We start from the raw sequence: 23,860 nt of genomic DNA on the forward strand, positions 1-23,860 counted from the left end.
GGATAAGAGAGTTTCAGGATGGTCGATTCCATCATTAGTGAGACTATTGATATTATCCTTTTGTCCGGTAACATATTGCCTGTCATGAGAGGAGTGCACCATCAGCTTTCACTGGTTATAGAATAGACTATTTCAGGCATGCTTCCTCTTCTTTTCTACATCTTTGATGTATTCTGACATATGAATCTTTCCAAAGTATTTACAGCAAATGTATGACCAGTGGATTTTACAAGGAGAGGATGAAAGTAGTTTTAGGAGTATGTAAAAATCTTTTTTTTTTTCTTGCATGGGGGAGAGATGAGAGGTACTTCTGATAAAGATCTAGGCAGATTGATGCAGTTAGTTACTCCAGAAGAACAAACTGCAAGATCTGACAATAATGTCCTGACAAATAAAAGATTTGCTGGGACACTGTTGGTAGGGAATTTGATGATTTTTCTCTATATTCTCTAAGCACACACATGCTAACTTGCTAGGCAAAAGCTTTCCGTATGATTTCTTCTTTTCAAATTATTTTCTTCTTATTTTATTTTTGTAGCTCTGTAGACAGTGTTACATGCTTCTCCATGAATTTTTCAATGTGCTTTCTTCACATTTTTCAACTCAGAATTTAAGGTATGGTTATTGTGAGCCTATAGTTCACATGACAGTTGTCTGATTTTGAATATCAAAACTGCAGCACATTTTAATTTCTTTTCTTTGGGATATCCATTTTTATTCTTCTTAACACTAGCTGGTAGTAACCACTCATTTCAGACTCCTTGTAATTTTGGAACTTTGACCGTATCCAACAATACACAATTGATTTTTGTTTTTTTCTCTCTACATGAATTTATGCACAACGTTGTTAGAGCATGCTGTCAGTAGTGACTAGTCCATTCTGAGTAAAACTTGCAATTATTATGATTAGTCCTGCACTTTCCTCCAAAATGTTCTGAAACCATTTCTAGTCTGGAAGTAATATTCTACTCTTCTGCTTAAGTTTCCCAAAAAATAATAATCAGCTTTTCTTTTTTTCTTTATGTCTGCTGCAGCAATTCTGTCAGTTTACGCTCATTCTATGGAGGAGGATCAGCAGTTCTACACCCAGTTCTAGTGCATCCCACACATGTTCAATTGGGTTAGTCGGGGTAGTTTGGTGCAAAGGCAATACAGCAAATCCACTGTCGTGTTCCTCCAACCCCTCAGTAGATGTATGAGCCTGATGACAAGGTGCGTTGTCCTGTTAAAAGATGGTACCATATTGAGGTAGACCCCCTGCAGATATGGATGGAGATGGTCAGCTAACAGGTTGCTGTAGCGTTCACAGGATGATGCCAATGGACCTAGGGGACTCTTTTCCATGCAAAGGAAAAGATCCCCAGACTATAACACCATTTTTACTGGCCTACTGAACTCCAATTTGCAAGCATATATAGGGCTTAATGCTGTTTATGCTAAATGTGAACCTGGCCATCAGCATGGTGAAGCAGGAAATGAGACTAATTACTCCAGAAAAAACTTCTTCATTCTGTCGAGGGTCCATTACCGATGTTCCATGACCCATGAAAAGCACTGTATGCAATGCCTGGCTGTCATTATGGTTATCCTTATTGGTCTTTGGCTGCGGAACCCCAAGTGAAGCAAGGTATGGCACATGGTGCATGTGGAAATGGGTGAAATAGCACCACTGTCACACATTGCTGCTGAGATATCAGTCATGACACCTGACACTCACCTCTCGTATCAACCACATGTGGCTGACCAATACGAGCCCCTTCTGCTGGATGTCGGTTCATGGTTAATACAGTTCTGGTACACCCTTACTACAAATACAGTAGTATGGGAGCAACCAACAAGTGCAGATTTTTCTGAAATACTGGCACCTGCCTTCCATGCCCCAACAATCTGCCTATGGTCAAATTGGCTTACATCACCCCATTACTAGCAAGCATTTACTGATTGCATACAGAGAATAGGTGTGCCCATTTATAGTAGCCAAACTATAAATGGGCACATGACATTGAAAGTTTATTTTTCACTTGGTTAGACTATAATAAATTTAGTTTAATACTTTATCCAAGTATGAGCAAACAACGTTTGTGCCTGAAAATATCTTGAAGACTGGAGTAAGGTAGTACAACACCAGGCAACTCATAGCAAAGGTGACACTGTTGAAGTGTCACCTTTGCTATGACTTCTTGGTCCACCTTTGCTACGAGTTACCCGGTGTTGTAGTACCTTACCCCAGTCTTTAAGATATTTTCAGGCGCAAACTTTGTTGCTCACACTTGGATAAACGATTAAACTAAATTTATTATTGCACATGACATTCATATCATGTGGTACTTGGTTCGTTATTGTGCTGAATATGTAAAAGGAGGGGGGGGGGTGATCCCCATGCAAAACTAACTCAATGTACAAAACACTAATTTTCTAAGGAAAAACACAATAAAACATAAAAATTACCACTTTTACAAGCCAAAATGGCCTATAAAAGTGACTCTCAGATCCATAAATTGAAACTGGTTGAACACTGTCTTGTATACTGCTAGTTTGGTGTTTTGACTAATTTTTCTCTAATTCCATATAAATTTATTCATCTGGCTATCCACCATACAACATTTGCTTATTCTGTTGTATATTTCAAATATTTAACTTGCCATCTTTACTAAAAACCGTGCCTAAATAGCTGAAATATTTTACTTGTTCTATAGGCTCTCCATTCAGAATACAGCTGAACTCTTCTATGTTACTGCCTATTTTCAGAGTTTTGCACTTTTCATCATCATCCAATTCCTGCTGTGTACCCTCAAGGGGTGTACAGGATATGATAGTACTACATGAAAAATTTACATCATTACTAACTTCCTATCTACAATTTTCCTCCAAATCAGTCTGTTACTTGTCAAGACTCCAACATTATCAGATCTTATATTTCTATCGTATCAATCCACCTATATCTTGGTCTTCCTGTGGGTCTTTTACCTGCCAACCTGGCAGAGAATACTTGTTTTGCTAATCTTTCCTTGCCCATTCTGTTTAAGTGACCATACCATCTGAGATTAGCTCTGCTAACACATTCCTGGATGCTGACAATGTCAAGTTCTTTCCTAATATCCTCATTTTTAATATGATATTACCATTGATGCCATCTGTTCATGCCTCTAATCTTTCTCAGGACTCTCAAATCTGCAGTCTCTAGTCTTTGGTCAAGTGTTTTACTTCTGACCCAACTCTCAGATCCATAAGTTAACACTGGTTTGAATACTGTCTTGTATACAGCTAAGTTAGTGTTCTGACTAATTTCTCTCTTATTCCATATGAATTTATTCAATTGACTTCCTACCATAGCAGCTTTGTTGATTCTATTGTCTATTTCCATATTTAATTTATCATCTTCACTAAAAACCGTGCCTAAGTAGCTGAAATGTTTTACTTGTTCCACAGGTTCTCCATTCACAACACAAGTGACATTTTCAGTGATTCTGTTTATTTTCACTGTCTTTGTTTTGTTATTGCTGACCTTCATACCATATCTATTACAACAGTTATTCAATTTAGTCAGGGAATCTTGCAGACTTGTAGCGGATTTATTTAGAAGTATAACATCGTCTGCATAAAGCAAAGAGCTAACATTAACATCTCCAATTTTGATATCAGGTTTAATACCACTTCCCTTCATAATGTGATCCATATAAATAATGAATAACAGAGGGGATAATGTACATCCTTGTCTCACACCAGATTTAACATTAAACCATCTTCCTGTACTTCCTTCAATTCTAACTGCTGACTTACAACTAAAATAAAGACAAAGTATTGTTTGATATAATGCCCCATTAACACCATATAACTGTAGCATTTGGAATAGCTTCTTTCTTCGCACCTTGTCATATGCCTTTTCCAGATCTACAAAACTTAAATACAGATCTTCGTTATATTCCCATGATTTCTCCACTATTTGTCATAAAGTGAAGATTTGATCCTGACAGCCTCAATTTGGCCTGAATCCAGCTTGTTCTTCACCAAGCTTTTCTTCCACAATTCTTCTCAACCGTTTCTCAAGTATACTTGCATAAATCTTACCAGGAATGCTCAGTAGGGAAATACCTCTGCAATTCTCACATTCAGTTTTATTTTCCCTTTTATATATGGGTACTATGAGAGCTCTACTCCAATCATCGGGAATACGTCTCTTTGTTCAGGCCTTCTGAATGCAAGTTTTGCACTTTTTATTGCCAACTTTCATGCCAAATTTGCTACAGCTGTTATTCAATTTAGAGAGTCCTAGAGACTTGCACTGAATGTGTTTAGGAGTACATCATCTGCAAAAAGCTATTTTTGATATCTCCAATTCTAATATCAGGTTTAATGACATTTTCTTTCATATGATCCATACAGATAATGAATAAAAGTAGCGATTATGTGCATCCCTGTGTTGCATCTGATTTTACATGAAACCATCTTCCTCTATTTCCTTCAATTCTAACTGCTGATTTATGACTTAAATATAGATATGTATTGCTCTGTATAATGTCCCATTTACCTCATAACTAGTGTTTTGAAAAGCTTTTGTCTGGGCACCTTGTCACATGCCTTTTCTAGATCCACAAAACTTAAGTACAGATCCTTGTCATATTCTCATGAGTTCTCAACTATTCGTTGTAGAGTGAAAATCTGATCCTGACAACCTCTATTTGGGTTGAACCCAGATTGTTCTTCTCCAAGTTTGTCTTACATAAATCCTACCTGCAACACTTAGAGAAATTTTTCTGAAATTTTCACATCACCTTAATTCCCTTTTTTATAAAAGGAAACTATTAGAGCTCTACTCCAATCATCTGGAGTTCAACCCTCTGAATTATGCAGTGCAGCCACTGCAAAACTTTTATCTCTATATTTAAGCATTGCTGACTGAATATCATCTACTCCAGCTGCCTTTCTATATTTCAAATTTTTGAAGGCTTTTTCTATTCAATATTGATATTTACTCCTTTCCTTCATGCTTACATGGTATGTTCAGAATACATTATGCAAATTATGGAAACAACTACCATGTTAGAGTAAAATAAACTTTAGACTCAAAGTTTCGACCTTCATATTATTTACTCCTCTTTGCATTTCTCTTGAAAATGTTCTAGTATGGTTCTGCCAATGATTGTTTTGTTTAACAGTCTTTCAAATTAATTACTCCAGACATCTAGGATATTCTTATCTTTAGTTTTCATGTCACCTTTATCATCTTTGATTGTTTTTTACAATATTCTTTCCTCCTTTTCTAAGCTTTTCGATAGCCTCCAAAACATCTTGCTACCTTACTGATATTTATTTCCTATATTCTTACCAAAATCTTTGCTTGGCTTTTATTTAGCTACTTTTACACATATCTTTGCTCTCTTGGAATATATATATATATATATATATATATATATATATATATATTTTTTTTTTTTTTTTTTTTTTTTTTTTTTACAAGTTTGATCCTTGTTTTCAAACTGCTTCAAATTTTCTTCAATAATAAAGAGTCTACAGCTAACCAGTAAAAGTTGCTCAACTTTAAGTCATTTTAAAACTTTATATACTGTTCTTTTCAATGTAATATCCATTTTTATCCCACTTGCACTAAGTAATGGTCACTTTCAATTTCAAAGCCTCTGTACACTGTTCTATTTTGAATCAGCATGAAGATATCACTATCAAGAACGCATAGTCAATGAGGCTTTTCTTATTTCATGTCTTCTCTCTCCACGTAAATTTATGCACATTGTTATACTGGAACATAGTGTTAGTAATGACTAGTCCATGTCCTGAGCAGAAATCCAGAAAATACTTACCATTATTATTAGGTTTTGCCCTTTTCTTCAAACGTTTCTATATGCCTGGTGGGATTCATTTTCTACTCTGCTGTTTAGATCCCCAACAAGGACCACTTTTTCCATTTTCTTTATGTCAGCTGCCTGTTCTAATGACTAGAAAACTTCTTCCTTAGAAGAACCTTCTGTGGGACCATAAGCACAAATAAGTTTCATTGTCCATTTCCCCATTTTGAAGTGTGCCTACCTCACTCTATTTGAAGAAGTAGAGAATCAAGAAGTTTATCTTCATATTTGATGTGGAATGCTATTGCTACTTCTTCCTCTATTTGATCATTATTTCTTGAATATAACATCCTATATTTATTATTTAGTAAGATCTCACCTATATTTATTATTTAGTAAGATCTCACCTGTTTTTTGTCTTCTTTGTCTCAATAATTAAAATTTTATCCATGTGGTACTTTTCCAATTCCTCTGCAAGTTCAATTTCCTTTCCATTAATATTCCTTACACCGATGGTTTCTATCTTCGGTTCTTCTTATTTTGGGTTTTCTTCTTCTTCTAGATGATGAGCTAGAGCTTGTTCCAGTAGCTGACTTTTTACTGTTTGCCCTAGTTCTCTGACAGCAGAGACCTTGTTTAACTGGGTGACACCTCAGCTGTCACCCAGTTACATCATCAGAAAACTGAATTACTTCCCTTCAGATTGCTTCCTACATCATTTATATTTATACAACTTTTAAACAATAATGGCTCTAGCACACAGAACCTTGAAGCACATCACTAATCACCTATATTTTGCTGGATTATGCTCTCCATATACCAATTTTTGGTATCTATCCATCAGCTGCCCTCATATCCATATAACCAGTATGAATATGAGGGCAGATATTCATTAATATTTGTTCGAATTTGCATAACAAAGTTCCATGTGGTATTCTGTGAAATGCCTTTATAAAATCTAGCAGAATCATCATGTACCCTTTTCCAATTCAGTTGTCACTATCATAAAAAAGTTAGTAAATTACTAAGGCATGACTGATCCTTCACAAAGTCATCATGTTGCCCCTTACGCAGTATCATATTCTTATCCACCCATTCCTGAATTTTCTTTCGGACCAGCTTTTCCAGTACTTTTACCAAAACTCCTGAGATACTGATTGGTCTATAATTTACTACTGCAGTCTTAGAACTTCCCTTATGCAAGTGAATTATTTTGCCCTCTTTCCACTCCTTTGGAACTCTACCAGAGCTGAGACTAAAATTAAAGAACCTACTCAAAAGCATTGCCAGTTCCCTTGCACATTCTTGCAAAACTCTAGCTGATATTCCATCTAATCCCACAGCTATATTTACACTGAGATTCTGTAATATCCTAAGAACCTCCAATTCATGCATCTCTGTTCTCATATTAATGTATGTCACATATGTTAAAGTAGTAACTTCACTAGGATGAGCTACTCTTGCAGAATGGTTGCTCAACTATTTTATCTGCTTCTGTAACCTCATGATCAAAATGACTATGGAAGGTTAATCTTCTACAGTCATTCTTTCTCTTACTTGCCACATAAAATAACTCTTTGGGTTTCCTTTCGTCTGCTCGGCTAGATTCATCTCATAATCTGATTTTGCCTTTCTTGCCTGAGCCTTGTACTGTTCATGAGTTTGCTGGTCACCTTTTTCCTTATATACCTATCTCTCCATAGTATTTTATTCTTCTGCAGCTCATGCTGAATGATATTATTCATCCATCTAACTCCTATCTGATTAACCCTGCTTATCTTAAGTATACAATTTAATATTGCTTCTTCTAGATGATCCTCAACTATCTCATGCACTACTAACGTCCTTACCCTGCAGTGTTTTATGCCCTGTCACAGATTTGAGCTTCTTCCTAAGCTTATAATCACCTGCTTTTTACTTCCACATATATCCCCTTCTTGATAGAATATTCCTCATGCTTTACAATATCCCAAGTTAAGACTACATGGTCTTGGAGGCAACATGGCCACCTTGGTTATGGATAGTTATTCTGATCCTGTGATAAGAACCAATACTCTGATACTGCAAGTTCCTGCCATCACATGCTGCCTCAAGTTATTATCTCTCAGTAGGTAGAATTTCATTTCCTCGACATAATTGAAGTCCTGCATAATAATTATTTGACTTGCAATCATGGTACTAATTTGCTGATGCCTCTTTCTGATCCCACTGGCCTATAGCAGCAACCATATATTTTGTCTTAGTGACCTCAATCTTGCACCAGACTGCTTCAAAAGAATAACTACCATCATGTCTGTCTTCTATTCTTATTAGCTACAATTCATCTGTTATTCATCACAGATATCCTATCTTTGCCTACAGATCAATGTCTATAGCTTTTGGCAAGGTTGCATTAACCAATGCCAAACTCTCCTCCCTTTTGTTCCTGATACTTCTGGCAGAGGTATATATATAGAAATCATAGCATCACTATAGGCCTCAATCTGTCTTGACTTCTTGAACTGATTACCTTATTTGATAATGCTGCTTGCGAGACTAGATTCCGCATTTGTTGGTCATTCTCACACTCACTTGCCTCATGGGTTCCTTCACACACACTCATCTACATCCACCCTAATTGCTTAAGTTTTCCTGATTTTGTGCTTCAGTCACATAAAACTTTGTTCACTCTTGGTGAACAAAGCTCTCTCCAGTCACCTGACACCAAAACCATTTAAGTGCAGACCATCAGCAATATACAAATCCTTTTTTTCTGTCAAACTCATAAGTACACAAACCTTCCACCATTCTTTCTGCACAACCTGCTTACCAATTTGTTTGCTATTAATGTCCTCCTCAGTTTGTCTCTATCACGGAGTGGCAGGACACTTATAATCTTCACCTATCTCACTATTCTTGTTTGCTTCATCCAACAACTCCTTTACATCCTCCCTCACAGAAAACTTCTCACAAAATTAAGGAGATGCTTGGAAATATAAAGGAATATGTGATACGAGAACAGACTGGTGCCACTTATTTAAAACAGATCAAAACTAGTAATACCATTAATGCTTTTCAAGAAGATTATCGCTAAAGAAATCTGTCAACATGTAAAAGCATACACTTTCGAATATAAAAAACTACAAGCAATGCATTACATAGATGAAACTATGTAATGCAAGAAATTTGTCAAGAAATTAATAAGGTCAGGATTTTAGAAATAATGCTAGATATATCATAAAACTGGGCAAAATAGTCAAAAGAACAGTTTGACATTAAGAAAAGCACAAATGAGAATAAGGAAGTTAACCCCCCCCCTTATAAGCGTTCATGCAATCACATCTGCACTATTGTTTAGATTCACTTTCATGGAGATGTTGAAGTGATGGAGAGGATTCAGAAGTAAATGACCAAAATGATTACTAGTTTGAAGTGCTATGTGATGCTCACAGACTGAAGTTTTGCAGGGCAGAAAGTTTAGCTGGTAGCAGAAACAAGTGATATGATAGAAATATGTAAGTTACTAAAGGAGGAGGTTCAGAGAGTACATGCTAAACAATCTTTCAATACATAACTAGATAGGAGAGAACAAGGCGTCACCCTCGGATGTTGTGTAAGCATCAAATGGGTTGTCAGTAAATCAGTTTAAGGACATTAATAATAGGCACTGTGTCAATAATGATAGTGTGAGTCTCCCAAGATGTCTGAAGACTCACCATGAGAGATGCCTGTAATAATATTATACTTTAAACAGAATTATAGTCTATAACATTTCCAAAGCAAGAAAGGAAAAAAAAAAAAGTAAAATCCATCATCACAGCTTTCTACTCATCATGACTAAATTGAAATTTGTCGTCTAGTGTCATGAGCAGGAAGAATTGATGCTCTTACTCCAGATCATAACTCTGCAACTGCATCCAGATGTACTGTAATTAAATTAGAAATTAAGGGAACATAGAATGCAGAATCCAAAATATACCGTCAACTACATTTGTTAGTACAGTGAGAAGTATAGAGCCAATATCCCTTGAAGCAAAATAGAAGTAGCTGATAAAAAGTCATAAAGAGTATTAGAACTAGAATGGAGATAGTAGTAATATACTCTTATAGACAATACTACTCTCATAATGACAAGCAGGTTACACAAGAAAAATTAACTCCTTAAAGATCATGCTATTTATTAGATCATGGATAATGATCCACAATTACTGACACAAAAGAAAACATATACAAACTGCTAATAAATATTACTTCCCAGCTGAGAGAATCATTATCAAGTTGAATATTGAATAAGCAAAATTCTTCTGGAAATACAGGCTCCCAATAAACTTTATAAACAACCTAAATCACTTCCTCCTCTCAAGGCAAGGGAAAACCAGAATTCCAGCTACGTATACTAAACATCAAAATCATACCAGCAAAGAGATTATCAAATTATCATATGTAGCTTCAAATGGCATACAGGCAGTACTATGATAATAATAATAATGTAAACTTAATCATGTAGTGCTACTTTCTATTAATAATTTTCCTCCAACTTAATATGGTATTTGCCAGGACTCCAATATTATCACATCTATTATTATTATACGGGCACCTCCACAGAGTCTAGACAAAGCACTCAACTGACTGGCAACCCATTTCACTCATTCACAATTCTCCAAGCAAAAAATCTAGTCCTCACACCCCTACTAACTACACCTTTATTCAACTTCCAGGGATGATCCCCTCCCTCCGTTCTGGTCCCTCTAGCCAAGTGCTAAAATATTTCCCCTGCATCTATCCTATAAAATCCTTTCCATTCTTCATCCATCAGTGGCTTTAACAGACACTTAAGCACCCAGAGCCTTCCAAGTATCCTTGGATTTCCTAACTGCAATATGAGGATAAGGCGGTTAACCACTGTGCCTTTAAGTATTCTTGTCTATAAACTGTGTGTGTTCTACTGGCTGTCTTGCCTGTTCTGAGGGATGAAAAACTAGAGTTTCTGGGAGAAAAAAAACCTATCTCCGTATGACACCGGCTAACTCACTGATGGGAATTGAACCCAGGTTATTCTGACCAAAGGGCTTCGTCTATACTCACTGAACTATTTAGGTTCTTATAAAAACCCTTTAGGCAACTTAAATGTTTCTATCATATCCTCTCTTTTTCTCCTATCAACCAACTTCTGCAATCCACATACCTTCAATCTATCCTCATAGGGAACACAGGCCACTCGACTCTGAATCCTCTCCACTGCTTCCTCATCCCCAAGAAACCCAAGGGACCAAACTCGAGCAAAAAGAAAATTAATGGCAGTGGTAAAACCACACCTCAATAAGATTGGTGCCTAAAACCAGTGGCTTAGAACATTCGGCCACACTACTATATTTTGTTCTTCTAGGGCACTTCTAACAGTTTCAATCCACCCAGATCTTTTTCCTCTTGGTTTTTTTCCAGCCATCTTAGCATAAAATACCTGTTTTGTTAACCTGTCTTCTTTCAATGCTTAAGTGATCATACCACTCAAAGTATACACATCTAGCAACAATTGTCAGAAAAGTTAACGATTGCAACTTGTAATCAAGCTGTTTCAAGTTAAGGATTACAACTTGTAATACCAGCTTTACGAATTAGGTAATTTCAGTTTAGATAAACAGAATATAAAAAACAATACAGACTGATGATAAAGTAGCATCTAAATGTGCATCACTCTTTATCTAAAACTGCACTGATTATTCAGGTGTCACTTTCTGTGATATAAAAACCATCTTTGTTTAGCGCTAGTGAAAACTCATGTGGCATTTTCACCAAATTGAAAAATATCAATTTCATTAATTCTAAACAAAAAATCAACAGGAAAATTAAAATCATTTACTTACCCTACTGTCCCTGCTAGCAACATTGCTTAAGTCTCTAAGAAACCTTGTGGTGGTTTTAATTAAATCATTAGTACTTTGGAGTGTTCGGTGGCTAAAAACATTAAAATTTAAATTAGTTGTCAGATTATTTATATACACATTTATAAATTAAAAATGCATTAATTTAAATTATTCAAATGTTTTATTTTAATTTATTGTTTATTATAGCTATTTTATAGCTAATTATTGTTTATTATAGGGGTGCTTAAGGGTCAAAGCTATATAACTGAGAGGAGCACTCCACATAGCCTTCAAAGGAATGTCCAGAACCAACCAGGGTTTCTAATTTAATGTCCAATCCTCACTTTCTCGTGGTGCACCCTGTTAGCACTCTACCTGGATACTGAACGGATGAGGATGGGCTGGCAATTTGGGATTTAGCCGACCAAATTGTATTCTGATTGGCTTAAACTAAAATTTCAAATGATGGGACAACGACAGAATTTCATGCCAGCTGGGCATCACCCGGTTAAACAAGGCCCCCGTTGTTTTTGCCAGGGAATCAGAGCAAACAGCGAAAAGTCAGCTACTGGAACAAACACAAAAACTTACCCCAACTTAACCAGAGTTCAAGATCAGTACTATCAACATAAAAAAGCCTGAATGGCAAAGAAATGGAGTTAGCTGAGAAATTTGATAAGTACCAGATCAACATAATAGGGGTGACTGAAACAAAAAAAAGCCATAAATTGGCGAGATCTTTCTGAGCAATAAATACAAAATGTTATATTCAGGCAATGACAATCAAGGAAATGAAGGAGTAGCCATAGCATTCAACACTAAATACGAGGCTAATCTTCTTGAATGGCAGGCAGTCTCAAGTAGAATGATGTGGGCAAATATGAGAATGGGAAACTGGACAATGAGACTTATTTGTGCCTATGGTCCCACAGAAGGTTCAACTAAGGTAGAAGTGGACGAATTATTTGAGGCTTTAGAGAAAGCAAATGACAAAATGAAAAGAGGAAAAGTTGGTCCTTGTCATCATCATCAAATTCCTGCCATGTATACCCTCAAGGGGTATACAGGATATGATAGTATTACATGAAAAAAATTACATCATTACTAACTTCCTATCTACAATTTTCCTCAAAATCAGTCTGTTACTTGTCAAGACTCCAACATTATCAGATCTTATATTTCTATCGTCTAAGGCACTTTGTACCGTATCAATCCACCTATATCTTGGTCTTCCTCTGGGTGTTTTGCTGCCAACCTGACAGAGAACACTTGTTTTGCTAATCTTTATTAGCCCATTCTGTTTAAGTGACCATACCACCTGAGATTAGCTCTGCTAACGCATTCCTGGATGTTGATAATGTCAAGTTCTTTATGAATATCCTTGTTCTTAATATGATATTGCCATTGATGCCATCTGTTCACGACTATAATCTTTCTCAGGACTCTCATACCTGCAGTCTCTAGTCTTTGGTCAAGTGTTTTACTTCTGACCCAGCTCTCAGATCCATAAGTTAAAACAGGTTTGAACACTGTCTTGTATACAGCTAATTTAGTGTTCCGACTAATTTCTCTCTTATTCCATATGAATTTATTCAATTGACTTCCTACCATACCAGCTTTGATGATTCTGTTGTATATTTCTATATTTAATTTACCATCTTCAGTAAAGCCTAAGCAGCTGAAATGTTTCAGTTGTTCCACAGGTTCTCTATTCACAACACAGCTGACATTTTCAATGATTCTGCCTATTTTCATTGTTTTTGTTTTTTTATTGCTGACTTTCATACCATATCTATTACAACAGCTATTCAATTTAGTCAGAGAATCTTGCAGACTTGTAGCAGATTTATTTAGAAGTATAACATCATCCACATAAAGCAGAGCTGACATTAATATCTCCAATTTTGATATCATGTTTAATACCACTTTCCTTCATAATGTGATCCATATAGATAATGAATAACAGAGGAGATAATGTACATCCTTGTCTCACACCAGATTTAACATTAAACCATCTTCCTGTACTTCCTTCAATTCCAACTGCTGACTTACAACTCAAATAAAGACTAAGTATTGCTTGATATAATGCCCCATTGACACCATATAACTGTAGTGTATTGAATAACTTCTCTCTTGGCACCTTGTCATATGCCTTTTCCAAATTGACAAAACTTAAAAATACAGATCTCTGTTATATTCCCATGCTTTCTCGACTATTTGTCGTAAAGTGAAGATCAGATCCTGACAGCCTCTATTTGGCCTGAATCCAGCTTGTTCTTCACCAAGCTTTTCTTCCACAATTCTTCTCAACCATTTCTCAAGTATACTTACATAGATCTTGCCAGGAACACTCAGTAGGGAACTACCTCTGTAATTCTCACATTCAGTTTTATTTCCCTTTTTATATATGGGTACTATGAGAGCTCTACTCCAATCATCGGGAATTCGTCCCTGTGTCCGGGCTTTCTGAACTATGCAGTGCAGCCACTGTAAGACTCTTATACCACCATACTTCAGCATTTCTGGTCAAATATGATCTACTCCTGCTGCCTTTCCACATTTCAAGCCTTTGATGGCTTTTTCTACTTCAAGTATGGATATGAATTCCTGATTGCAGGCCTGGTCAGTGTTTTTTAACACTGTACTGTCATCACTGCTTGTTTCATTTAGCAGCTTTTCTAAGTAATTACTCCATACTTCAAGGATATCTTTTTTTCCCGTTTTCATGTCACCTTTATCATCTCTAACTCCTTTTCAGCACTCTTTCCTCCATTACTAAGCTTCTTCAACAACCTCCAGAATATTTTGCCACCTTCTTGATATTTATTTTCTATATTCTTGCCAAAGTAGTCCCATGACTTTTGTTTAGCTAGTTTTACAGTGTTTAGTATTCTTGCATTTGTCTCTGTATTCTCTAAGAACACAAGCTGACTTATTTGACAGGAACTTTTGATATGCTTTCTTCTTTTCCTTCACTGTCTCTCTAACTTCCTGTGTCCACCAGGGAGTTCTGATTTTTTTATTCTTGCAGACAACCTCACCACGTGCCTCTCTGGCAGAATCAATCAATGTTTTCTTCAGAGTTTGCTACTGAATCTCCAAGGTTTCATTCCTGTTCTCAAACACTTTCATTTTTTCTTCAATAATCTTTGTGTATTTTAGTCTACAGGTCACATCTGCGAGCTGCTCAACTTTTATTCGCTTTATAGCAGAGTAAGAAATGATTGTCAGACATACAAAAATATTTTGGGAAAATTTGGAGAAAAGAGCAAAGCTAATAATAATGGGAAATACCTGTTGCTCAAGACATGGAATGGTTATTACTAACACAATGCTGCAACACAAAAATGCGCACAAATTCACATGGAGAGAAGAGGCAAGGAATAAGAAAAGTCTCATTCACTATGTTATTGTTGATAGTGATGTTTTCCACACTGGTGCAGGACATCAGAGTGTACAGAGGATTTGAAATTGGAAGTGATCTCCATTTAATCTTGAGCAGGACAACATTGAATTTCATACTGAAAAGAAGAACAGGAAAGAAAGTTTCAAAGAGAATAAATGTTGAGCAGCTCTCAGATGTGAACTATAGACTAAAATACACAACTATTAGTCATGAAAAAATGAAAGAGATTGAGAGCAGGAACCAAATCATGGAGATTCAGTGGCAAGCCCTGAATAAAACATCGATTCAAGCAGAGAGGCATGTGGTGAGGTTGTCTGCAAGGAAAGAAAAATCAGAACTCCATGGTGGACATAAAGAGACAGTGAAAGAAAAGAAGAAAGCATATCAAAAGTTCCTGGCAAATAAGTCAGCTTGTGCTCTTAGAAAATACAGAGACAAATGTAAGAAAGCTAAACACTATGTAAAACTAGCTAAACAAAAGTCATGGGAGGACTTTGGCAAGAACATAGAAAATAAATATCAAGAAGGTGGCAAGATATTCTGTAGGTTATTGAAGAAGCTCAGAAATGGAGGAAAGAGTGCTGTAAAAGGAATTAGATGATAAAGGTGACATGAAAACAGGAGAAAAAAAGATATCCTTGAAGTAAGGAGCTAAATGAAACAAGCAGTAATGACAGCACAGTGGTAAAAAACACTGACCAGGCATGCAGTCAAGAAAAAATATCCATAATTGAAGTAGAAAAAGCCACCAAAAGCTTGAAATGCAGAAAGGCTGCAAGAGTAGATGATATTCGACAAAATGCTCAAGTACGGAGGTATAAAAGTCATACAGTGGCTGCACTGTATAGTTCAGAAGGCCTGGACAGAGGTATGAATTCCAGATGATTGGAGCAGAGCTCTCATAGTACCCATATGTAAAAAAAAGGGAAATAAAACTGACTGTGATATTCCAGAGGCATTTCATTACTGTATTTGTAATTGTCTTTGAGTGATCCTAGTAAGATATATGCAATTATACTTGAGAAATGGTTGAGAAGGATTGTGGAAGAGCAGTTTGGTGAAGGACAAATACAGGCTGTCAGGATCAGATTTTCACTTTATGACAGATAGCTGAGAATCATGGGAATACAACAAAGATCTGTATTTAAGTTTTGTAGATCTGGAAAAGGCATATGACAAGGTGCCAAGAGAGATGCTATTCCAAATGCTACAGTGATATGGTGTTAATAGGGCATTATATCAAGCAATACTGTCTATATTTGAGTTGTAAGTCAGCAGTTAGAATTGAAGGAAGTACAGGAAGACGGTTTAATGTTAAATCTGGTGTCAGACAAGGATGTACATTATCCCCTCTGTTATTCATTATCTATATGGATCACATTATGAAGGGAAGTGATATTAAACCTGATATCAAAATTGGAGATGTTAATGTCAGCTCTGCTTTATGCGGATGATGTTATACTTCTAAATAAATCCGCTATGAGTCTGCAAGATTCCCTGACTAAATTGAATAACTGTTGTAATAGATATGGTATAAAGGTCAGCAATAAAAAGACAAAGACAATGAAAATAGGCAGAATCATTGAAAATATCAACTGCATTGGGAATGGAGAACCTGTGGGTCAAGTGAAACATTTCAGCTACTTAGGCACGACTTTTACTGAAGATGGTAAATTAAATATAGAAATAGACAACAGAATCAACAAAGCTGGTATGGTAGGAAATCAACTGAATACATTCATATGGAATAAGAGAGAAATTAGTCAAAACACTAAATTAGCTGTATACAAGACAATGTTCAAACCAATTTTAACTTATAGATCTGAGAGCTGGGTTAGAAGTAAAACACTTGACCAAAGACTAGAGACCGCAGATATGAGAGTCCTGAGAAAGATTAAGGGCATGAACAGATGACATCAATGGCAATATCATATTAAGAACAAGGATATTCATAAAGAACTTGACATTATCAACATCCAGGAATGCGTTAGCAGAGCTAATCTCAGGTGGTATGGTTAAGCAGAATGGGAGAGGACAGATTAGCAAAACAAGTGCTCTTCCAGGTTGGCAGGAAAACACCCAGAGGAAGACCAAGATATACGTGGATTGATACAGTAAAAAGTGCCTTAGAAGACAGAAATATAAGACCTGATAACATTGGAGTCTTGACATTTAACAGACTGATTTGGAGGAAAATTGTAAATAGGAAGTTAGTAATAATATAAATTTTTCATGTAGTACTATCATTTGCTGTACACCCCTTGAGGGTATATATCAGGAATTTGATGATGTTTATTATAGCGAATATTTATTATAGCTAATTAAATATCTCTGAAAGAAAACAATAAAAAACTGCCTCCAAATCAAAATGCAAATTCTGATATTAAGTTCATAATTTCAATAAAATACATATTTCTCTAATTCACAATTTACACTGAATTACGCACGCGCACGCACACGCACGCACACACACACACACATAAAAATACATTATGCAAGTGTAACAAACGCAGAAATTCACATGTAGAATGTGAGAGCAGAATATTTGCATGTTGGAACAAATATGATATCTAAAGAGTGATGACAACATATTCTCATCAAACTCATGATTATAACCACTGTGATGCTTGCTGCTACAGTTATGCAATGGTAAATATAATTATGCTAAAAACCTGTCTTCAAATGCTATTTTCTCTTGCCCTTTGTTCTAATTTGACACTCATGGCAAAATCGCAGAACCGCAAAATAAGTGATAAGAATAATGCACATAGTTCTGGTGCACACAGCCCAACACCACGTAGCAGGCTGACTCAACAATGTTTATGCCAGTGACACCTGGTGGCATGAGATTATAGCTCGATCTGTCACTGAGGATCCAGCACAGTCTGATTTCTTTTTGATAGCACCTTGCATATAGATATTGCCGGCCTGGTTGGCCGAGTGGTTAGCGTATCCACTCTCCAGCCAAAATGCTGCGTGTTCAAATTCTGCCATGGACATGGATATTTGTAATTGTCTTTGAAAATACTAGTGGTAGTGGTGGACAGTAGATGATGCGGTTCACTGTAGTTAAGAGGATTGAGTAGTGGAGACAGAGTTGTAGAGGAAGTGCCCTTCCTCAATGAGTCTGGTACTCCCTGGAGGTGTCAAGTAACAATAATATATAACAATAATATAATAATAAATAATATATATATATCGAAAATCGCATTTTAATGCAATACACTATATTTTTTTGAATCGACAATTTTTTGGACATCCACCGGCAAAACAGAAATTGCTGTTGTCAATGTGTCTCTCAAATTTGCATTCGTGAGATTGTACATAGTGGTGACTTGTTTAATTGCATGAGAGAAAATGTTTGTACCAGTACATACGTGCTCCTAAATAATGATACAATTTTTGATGCTTCCTTTCTTAAACATTTATATTTCTCAGGATCAATGAGCTTATAAAAATCAAGGTAAAAAGACCTCTATGCTTGCTTTTCAATATTGTTGAATTCTGGTTATTTCAAGTTCCAAACAGCTCAATAATTTTCCATTTAACTTGTCCTTTTACATTTCCAAGTCAAAAAACTAACCTGAAATTCTGTGTAAAATTTTTCTAAGAAAGGCAAAAATCATAATTGTTTGTTGAGTTGTTAAGATAAAGTGTTATGTCAGTCATGAATCCTAAGTTACACAATCATTCTCCAATTCAGTTACAATTTTTCCATGTTCTTTTAGAAATTCCAATATTTTGGATCTAAGTGAAATAAAGCCTAAAAAACTATTTCCACAGCTTAGTCAACACATGAAAGTTTTTAGATGTGCAGAGTGTGTTTGATGGTAGAAAAGACTTGCATAAGAGAGATGGCCTGCATTTGAATTTATTTGGGACCAAAAGCCTGGAAAAATTACTTACTGGGATGAGATCTAATGCAGAGTCAGGGAAACTAGATTGTCAAGGGAGGAATGGGGAAAATGTGTGTGAAAGTTCAGCTATGCTATGCAAATATAATAAAGATATGAATGGCTTGAACATAGTTATACAACTAGCGAAGGGTGAAAATGTGTGCTTTGGGTTTGGACCTTTTAAATGTCTGGTGAAGGAAAAGAGTTCTACAACAAGGTCAAACAGATGCCATATCTAATTATAAAAATAGACCAAGTGATAACTTATGTCTATATACAAATGCAACAAATGCCTTGAGACCTAAGATTGTTAGGTCTCAAGGCATTTGTTGAATGAAATTGGCTATCAGAATATAATGTTGCAACTAGGATTGAGTGTAAAGGGTATACATTTTTAGGAATGACAGAAGAGATAAGAAAGGAGGGGGGGTACTACTAATGATATGATATCAGATAACTTAAGTTCAGTTAGGGTAGAAATGCAAGGAAACTATGATTGTAATAATATCCCATGTAACAATGAGCTTGAGATTATCTGGTGTGAAGTAGAGGCTAATGGAATGAAATATATGGAGGGATGTTGCCACAGACCTGGAGGCTCATAGGTATGTGTACCAAACAAGTGATCATTATGGATGACTTTAATTATCCACACATTGATTGGGTGGTAAAAGAGAAATCTCATAAGATGATAGAACAAAGAGGAATTTATTGAATTGTTGTGAGACAACTTTCTCAAGCTGATTGTGAAAGAAGGAACTTGAGGTCAAAGATATTAGATTTGTTCATAGTATTAGAAGGGATCTCTGTTAAGAATATGACTATTTTACAACCAGTTGGTGACAGTCATCATGCTGTGCTTTCTTGGGAAGTATCTAATTAATATATAATGATGTTCCAATTTGAAAAGATTATGTGCTGAACTATCAAGCTTGAAATCATGATCAACTTAGGAGAATACCATCTTTGGTTCCATGGTATCAATTACTGAATTGGAACGATGTCAGCAATGCATGGGAATCTTCGGACAACTCTTAGGATACATTTGATAATGCCTCCTACATGGGGCAGTATCAAATGTATCTCTTGAGTTCAAAGAATAAATAGTATGGGAGTGAAGTGGATGTGGTACTTTATTAAACAAGAAATCCATAAGAAGATGATGTGGAAAGAATGTGAGAATAAGAGTAAGAGCTATGAAATATATAACGCACAGGCCAGAAAAGTAACAAGTATGGAAAACTCAATTGGAGTATAAAAAGAAATTGGCTATACAGGCTAAAGGCAATCCAACAGAATTTTATTGTTATTATTACACCCATCCATGGAGTTTGCAGACTCATCATGGGATTCAGCTGCAACATCTCTCATACTGAATCATAAAAGATCCTTAACACTCCTTACATTAACAACATATTCTGGTAATACATTCCATTCACTGACAATTCTCCATCTAAAAAATCTACACATCACACCTGTCGTCACCACTATCTCATAACTTCCAGGGATGGCCTCTGGTTCCCCCCCTCTTGCCTTGAACTCTTTTTTATAATCCTCTCGGGAGTAATTGATAAAATCTCCTCACTAACTACTTAAACATCTTTATCATGTCACTTCTTTTCCTTCTATCCACCAAACTCTACAATCCACATTTCTTCAAATCACTCTCTCTCTTTCTCTAGCCAATTTCCAGCCTATTCAGATCATTCTGTAAGTGGTGGATATCATTACCATCCTTGATTTATCTTCACATCATCAGCAAACAATTGCATATCTCTAGTGTCATTAATGTATAGATTGAACAACAATGGCCCAAGGACTGAACCCAGATTTAAAGTGACTTTAAATCTGGCAAATTCACACTCACTGTATACCATTTTTTGTTATCTGTCTGTCAATTATCCACTTATCCAAGTCAAGAGTTTATATTCCAATCCCATATTCTTCATTTTATGCAACAGCATGTGGTATTCTATCAAATGGTATTTGATAGAATGTGGTATTCATGTGGTATTCTATCAAATGCCTTAGCAAAATCCAACATTATCATAGCGTATCCATTCCCTTTATCCAACTCAGCCATAATATTTCTTTAATAAATAAACCCATGCTGTTTCTTGGAGTATAACTTGTCTACCTGCCCATTTCTGTATGGAATGTGTAGCCAACATTCCATAAGTCCTGATATTGTCTTAGTTACTCTTCTCTGGATCCTCTCCAGATTATGCCTCAAGCAAAAGAAAGACTGAATGCAGAAAAATAACTTTACTGAATGCAGATGGTACTCTAGTGTCAGAAGCTAATGAGTGTTCACTTGGCTAAGATATGTCAACCAGGTGTATGTAACATGGTGCATAGTGTTACTACTACATTGGATGAAGAGATAGAGGCTTGAGAATGAAGTTGAAGAGCTATTGCATAACCTAGATAAGAATTTGGCAATAGGGACAGATGGAATATCAGCACATATTCAGCTGAACTGGCTAAACCTTTCGTATGTTTGTATAACTTGAGTCTTAGCTCAGGAATGATACCAGAGGAATGCATGACAGTTCTGTTGTATAATGGTGGGACAAAAACTGATGTGTTTAACTACTGATTTATCAGTATCTCTGGTGTGGTAGTAAAGATTTTAGAGAAGTTGGTAGGAACTTGCTTACAGAAATGGGCAGGTAAACAAATTATACTCCAAGAAACAGCATGGGTTTACTTATATGTTATGTTTACTTATATGTTATGGTTATCCAATCCCATAACAGATTGTTATGGGATTGGAATATAAACTCTCGACTTGGATAAGTGGATAGTTGACAGACAGATATCAAAAAGGTGGTATACAGTGAGTGTGAATTTGTCAGATTTAAAGTGACTAGTGGTCTACCTCAGGGTTCAGTCCTTAGGACATGGTTGTTCATTCTATACATTAATGATGCTAGGAAAGATCTGACAGGAGATATGCAATTGTTTGCCGATGATATGAAGATAAATGAAGGATGGTAATGATATCTAGCACTTAGAATGATCTGAATAAGCTGGAAATTTGGTCAAACAAAAACAACTGTCAATTTAATTGTAGTAAGTGTAAAGTTTAAGTGTAAAGCATTTTATCCTTATGAGATTTCCAGCAGCATACTATATTAGCAAGATTATGCTATAAGAAACTGATGATGCTAGCAATCTTGGCATAATATTAGAAAGGAATATGAAGTTCAAAGGTCACGTAGCAAAATTTGCAAATACAACTCAGAGGATAATTGCGATGTTGAAGCAAACCTAGACATGTAAGGAGAAGGAAGTCATTTTGCCTCTTTATAAGACCTTCATAAAACTGCACTTGGACTATTGGTGCTGAAATTTGGTCTCCTAGATTCCAAGGGGAAAGAAGAATCTGTGGAAAAGTTGTGTGCAAAGAAGAGTTACAAAGATTATATTGGGATTATGGAATTTAGATTATGAGAACAGATTGTATGTGGATTGCAAACTCTGGTTAACAGGAGAAAGAGGCGTGATATGTTATTAGAGGGATATAAACTTCTGAATGGGTGTTATAGGATATTATCTAATGAAATTTTCCATTATAAGGTAGGTGGAGAGAGAACACTGGGGCATCCATGAAAGTTAAGTTCGTTCGCAGAAAGAGGCAAGAGATTTTTTTTTTTTTTTTTTTTTTCCCACAGAGCAGTGAGTAGAATGGTTTTCCTTTAGAGGTAGAGTGCATCTAGTGTGAATGAATTTATGGGAAGGTATAACAGTTGGTTTGGGTAATGTATAGCCTCCCTCGATGAGTCCTTGCCTCCCTGGAGGTCTCAGATAATTTCTGTGTGATATAACAATCACCATATTTAAATATTGTTTAAATATTCTTGGAAATTTTAGTGCTTCAATCATTTTCCTCGCATAAAATTCACAGGTGAAACAACTGTCATCATTACATGATCAAACTAAACTGCTTTAATGCATAAAACTACTTTATGTATTAAATGGTGATAATGCTTAATATCAATTTGCTGACAATCTTTTTATAAGTAACATAACTACACAATATTTTCCTATTATACATGGTGTGCCACTTGGAAGATTAAAATTCTTCAAAACTTAAATAATTTCTCTCATAGTATGTTCATGTAAAGATTGTTTTGAATAAATGTTAGGTCATACAGTGAGTAGCAGTTTTTCGTTGTTGAAAGTAGGACAGTTCTTCAGTGATTTCAAAATCTTTATTTACTCCACACATCTCAAATTCTCATCTACTGCAATGGAATAACTAATGAATTCTGTACATTCTATTTTAATATTTGTTAAATTTTCAGATATATTGTCTATTCTACTTTGCATAGTCATTTCAATAAACTAACTTCTTGAAAGAAGATTTTTTTTTCTCTGAATATGTTTCTTCATGAATCAGTAACAAATATTTTTTTCATACAATCTCCTTTCAGTAAACGGCAGACCTGAACACGCAATTTCATGCGCAATCAAATAACCTGCTCTAGTCACTGATATATTTGCTACACTACTTTTTTGTAAAAATATTTTGTTCTGACTAAAGATGTTTTTAAAACTCACTCACTTTTATTTTATACAAAGATAACCTTTTGTAATTAAAATAAAAAGCCAAAAGGCTAGTTTTCTGGCAAATGAACAGATATTAAATGGATAAGAATCCTATATTATTATATATAGCCAGTAAGTGAAACTCAAGATCGATAACTACGATCTATGAGTTTCAATGCCGAAAAACTATCGGCGAAGGCAATTCGAAGCAAAGGTGGAGCAAGCTCCCTCACTATTCTTGATATTCTCTCATAATGTAAAACACAGCTCCTAGGAGATGTAATACTGTCATTAGCTGTGTTTTACATTATGAGAGAATATCAAGAATAGTGAGGGAACTTGCTCCACCTTTGCTTCGAA

The 23,860-nt window shown here is 35.7% G+C and overlaps 1 protein-coding gene across 2 annotated transcripts in view; it reads right to left on the bottom strand.

Annotated features, from left to right (window-relative positions):
• Positions 1-23,860, bottom strand: part of LOC150092170 (syntaxin-7-like) — a 119,333-nt gene that overhangs the window by 49,752 nt on the left and 45,721 nt on the right. For both annotated transcript variants that reach the window (XM_090415241.1, XM_090415240.1), the window contains exon 5: positions 11,645-11,735. In XM_090415241.1, coding sequence (XP_090271367.1) covers positions 11,645-11,735 — 91 coding nt within the window. The remainder of the gene's footprint in view (positions 1-11,644; positions 11,736-23,860) is intronic.

The sequence above is a fragment of the Typopeltis vanoorti genome, unplaced genomic scaffold (genome assembly GCF_054136105.1).
Source record: "Typopeltis vanoorti isolate ZY-2024b unplaced genomic scaffold, IOZ_Tvanoo_1.0 HiC_scaffold_24, whole genome shotgun sequence".
Lineage (NCBI taxonomy): Eukaryota > Metazoa > Arthropoda > Arachnida > Uropygi > Thelyphonidae > Typopeltis > Typopeltis vanoorti.